We start from the raw sequence: 3,982 nt of genomic DNA, 5'->3' as shown, positions 1-3,982 counted from the left end.
TCAAAATGCAGTTAAATTATGTTTCTTTTCTAAAATTAAAGTTAAATAGTAAATAAATATAGACTACATAATGAAAAACTTTAAGAAAATCATTCTTTGAAATAAAACAAGTTTAACTCAATCATAAAACATGTTTAATAGAAAAGAAAAAAAAGAAGAAAAAAAAAACAGTTTTAGATAGGGAAAAACACATCATCATCATCGTAGTACAACTAGAAGACTTGTGTTTTTGACAACTTGACTTCTATTTTGGTCCACAAACATAAAACAACAACAACAAGACTTACATGTCTTACAATTTGAAAGCCGTGTTACTACTTCATAACCTTCAATTCCGCTGTGCCGCCAAACAGATAATTCTCAAAACTCTCAACCGCATTACCCCCCAAATCACCACCGCTCTCCGCCATCTTCCCGGCCATTTTCCTTTCAATTCGCCTCTTCTTGTTAACCAAAGAAACCCTAAAATTCAATTTCTACCTTTTTGTTCATACCATCAATTTTTCATCTTAACCATTTATTATTATATTAATTTACAAAAATCAATGGTCTTCGTTAACTTATTCTTCACCGTGGAAAAAAAAGTAGAATCGGATTCCTCTGCTTAATTTCTATCTATTCTTCTTCTTTGTTCTTCTCTTCCACTTGAAACGTTCTATAGTTGCACTTTCAAATTCTCATGCCATTATCTCTTCAAAAACCCACCAATCTCCCCCGCCCCATATCATGGAACCTTCTCAGAACCCACCCCACAACAAAACAATCAATACCCAGTTTTAAAAATCTGATTTTTAAAAGAGTTAAAGTTTTTTCATCTCTCAGAACTTCCCTTGACTGTGTCTCTTCTGATGGAGGAGGAGTTGAGAAGGGTTTGCAACCGATTCGGTTACCCTTTGTGGTTAGGAGTTCTACTAAAGTCACTAGGTTCTTCTGGAATGGTGGCTGCTTGGAGATGGTTGTTGTTGATGGTGGTTCTGGTTCTGATGACGAGGATGGATTGGTGAGGGTGGTTGGTTCTGTTGTTAGGGACTTTTTTATTCCGAGAGATGTTAGTGAGAATTATATGGAGTATGTGAAGTGGAAGCTGATTCATCGTGTTTTTAGCTCTGCACTTCAAGTTCTTGCTACTCAGGTGATTTGTAGGCTGTTGATTTTTTTTTTTGTTTGTTCATATGATTTGTTTTGTTTCATGTTGTGTGGTGGATTGGTTTGATTTATAGAAATTGTTGATCAAATTTTTGTGTGTCGGAAAATTCAAATTTTGTTTATCAGTCTATTGCTGATAACTATGAAGTACTACGGACCCTGGACGCACGACACCAATCATTGATGTATGCATCATGCTTGTGTTGCACTTGTATTCACCATTAAGCTTAAGCTACATTAAAGCTCATTTAGGTCTTGTTGTATTTGTTTATCTTGGACAAGAACTTACTATGTTACAATCAATTAATCTCAGGCAATGTTTACAGCCATAGGAGTTGGGTACTCCAGTTCTCTTCCATCAGCTGCTGCTCTTAATTGGGTCTTAAAAGACGGTCTTGGACGACTAAGCAGATGCATATATACTGCTAGCCTAGCTTCTGCTTTTGATACTAATTTAAAGGTACTTTTAGTTTTTCTTTCAAATAAATCAATTCTCGGCTATTGGCTCCCGACTCCCGGCAGTTTCTGCGCGTGCCAACACTAGATTGGCATTACTTAAATGAAAAATCACATGAACAACTGAAGTTCAATGATGTGAAGTTCATGATGGTAACTGAAACTTCATTTAACATGCACTAATCATAAATGAAATCTGATTAATCTTTGTTTTCGCATGTGTACTTGTTGTAAGTAGAGGGTCAGGTTCGCCACATCTGTTCTTTTTGTTGGAAGTATTGGACTTGAGTTACTCACTCCTTCATTTCCTCGGTTATTCCTGCTGCTTGCAACTATTGCCAATATTGCTAAACAAATAAGTCTCGCATGCTACTTAGCAACTCGGGTAAGGATCAAACCAGAGCCGTATTAAGTTCTCTATTACATCTTTTCTTTTTCAAAAAGCTTTCTCGGTTTAGAGCTTATCACGTGACGATATTCTTGATAATTGATAAACTTCTTTCCTATGAATTTTGATATTTTTCATTATGTCTATGCAGTCAGCTGTTCATCAAAGTTTTGCAAAAGCAGACAACCTCGGTGAAATTTCTGCCAAAGCACAGGTTAGCATGAGTGTTTTTGCTTTTTTATTTACCTTTTTTTTAATATCTATATTTGTGGATTGTGTAATGAATATTTATTATCTTTCAGATTCAAACAGTGTGCTTTGACATCCTTGGTCTCATGCTTGCTGCCCTGGTTAACATGTGGCTTGCAAGACCACAAACAGGTCTCCATTTCTTTGTTTATCCCTTTTTTGCATCTATGGACCTTTTCGGGATTTATCAAGGACTAAAGCATGTCCATCTGCAAACTTTGACTAAGGTAGGTTTTCTGACGGCTTTTATTAAGAAGTTGTGTACAAATTAGTAATTTTCTAGTTTTATACTCAAGAGACTGAAACTCCGCGTTGCCTTTCATTGTCTATTTTGATATAACGCACATGTGTTTGCTTGATGTCGTAAGACTTATCGAGAGTATGTGTTTTACTGTCTTGTTGGTGTATTATTGTTTTAGGATAGGCTTGAAATCATTCTGAGCACTTGGATTGAGAACGGATATGTGCCTTCACCGGCGGAGGTTAGCGAGAAAGAAGTTATTGACTTTTTTGGAGTTAAAGGTGATGTGCTACTGACTCTTATATTCATGTTTAATAGTACCTTTCACGGTGAGTGTATAGTTGACTAATGAGATTTGATTCAGGTAAAAGCTTGTGGCCAATTAGAATAGGGTGCATAAATCCCAAAGACCAAATAATACCCAATTTGTCAATGAAGACAATACAAAGCATAACCGATGAGGATTATTACTTTGTATGCATGGAAATCTTCAAAGGAATCAGAAGAACCGAGCAGGTGAGCATATAATTTATGAGAGTATCTTGATGGACTTATTCTTCCTCTCAACTTCATATAAAGTAGTTTTTGTATTCTGATTGTTTTTATTTTGTTTGCGGCGATCTTCTAGCACCGTATCCTTCTTTCTATTCGTGAAGGAGCCGAAGCAGTGCATATAATTATGGGTTTGTTACAGGTGATAGGACTATTCTTCTTAATCGTTTTTCATCTACTGTTATCAATATTGTGATTCACGTACCAGTACCATTACCGCTAGCTAATTTGAATCCTCTCATGTTCCTTGCGCCAATCTCATATTATGTTAAAGAAAGACGCAAACACCCTGTTTGGATAAACAACTTAATTAAGAGTTTATAACAAAAGCACTTATCAGATAAGTGTTTATATAACACCTATTTTGATTTCAATTTGTAGGCTTGCTACATTAAAAGGGCTCTTGTGAACAACGCATCGAACTCATCACTTGAGGATTGGCCTGTAATTGTGGAGGATTGCAAGAGATGTGCAGAAAGGGATATAGGTAATTTGATAGAACAAATGGTGGGAATGGGTTGGGTGGTGAAGAACATTTTATTGTCAAAGCAAGAGCAAGGTAGATACAGTTTTGTGTGTGAATAATGATGGTTTTCAAATTTTGGTTGGCTCCTCAGCATCATGGGAGTGTTTGGGGTTTACTATTTCTTTTAAAGATTAACCATCCTAACTGTTTATAAAAAAAAGAGAGTATAGAAATTTGTTGTTGACATGTTCATCATATTCATGATTTGTCCTTTATTTTAACACACATCCAACTGATACACATTCAAGAATGAATATTAACTACATTCTCACTAAAAACTGGTGATGGTGGTGCTGGACTTGGTGCACACGGAGGCACTAAATATGACACTGGTGATGGTGGTGGTGCAAACAGATATGTCGGAAACGACATAGGTCAGGCCACTTTGATGATGGTGGTTGCAACGGTAACATCATATTTTTTG

The 3,982-nt window shown here is 36.1% G+C and overlaps 1 protein-coding gene across 1 annotated transcript; it reads left to right on the top strand.

Moving 5' to 3' along the window:
* The first annotated feature begins 245 nt into the window (after positions 1–245).
* On the top strand, positions 246–3,779 carry LOC131628732 (protein root UVB sensitive 4). The gene is made up of 9 exons (XM_058899559.1): positions 246–1,132; positions 1,460–1,606; positions 1,841–1,987; positions 2,142–2,204; positions 2,293–2,466; positions 2,659–2,761; positions 2,845–2,996; positions 3,109–3,174; positions 3,414–3,779. Exons 1-9 carry the CDS (start codon positions 680–682, stop codon positions 3,615–3,617), a joined length of 1,509 nt encoding a protein of 502 aa, XP_058755542.1. The 5' UTR covers positions 246–679; the 3' UTR covers positions 3,618–3,779.
* The last annotated feature ends 203 nt before the right edge of the window (positions 3,780–3,982 follow it).

Source organism: Vicia villosa, unplaced genomic scaffold, assembly GCF_029867415.1.
Source record: "Vicia villosa cultivar HV-30 ecotype Madison, WI unplaced genomic scaffold, Vvil1.0 ctg.000474F_1_1, whole genome shotgun sequence".
NCBI lineage: Eukaryota > Viridiplantae > Streptophyta > Magnoliopsida > Fabales > Fabaceae > Vicia > Vicia villosa.
Note: the sequence above shows the minus strand (reverse complement) of the source record. Positions and strands in the feature narration are given on the sequence as shown.

Bases quoted from the DNA above. Each gene is read 5' to 3' on its own strand.
- LOC131628732 (XM_058899559.1), top strand. From the start codon at position 680: ATGCCATTATCTCTTCAAAAACCCACCAATCTCCCCCGCCCCATATCA. The intron at 1,988-2,141 runs GTAAGGATCAAA...ATGTCTATGCAG, and splicing joins CATGCTACTTAGCAACTCGG to TCAGCTGTTCATCAAAGTTT. The intron at 2,205-2,292 runs GTTAGCATGAGT...ATTATCTTTCAG, and splicing joins AAATTTCTGCCAAAGCACAG to ATTCAAACAGTGTGCTTTGA.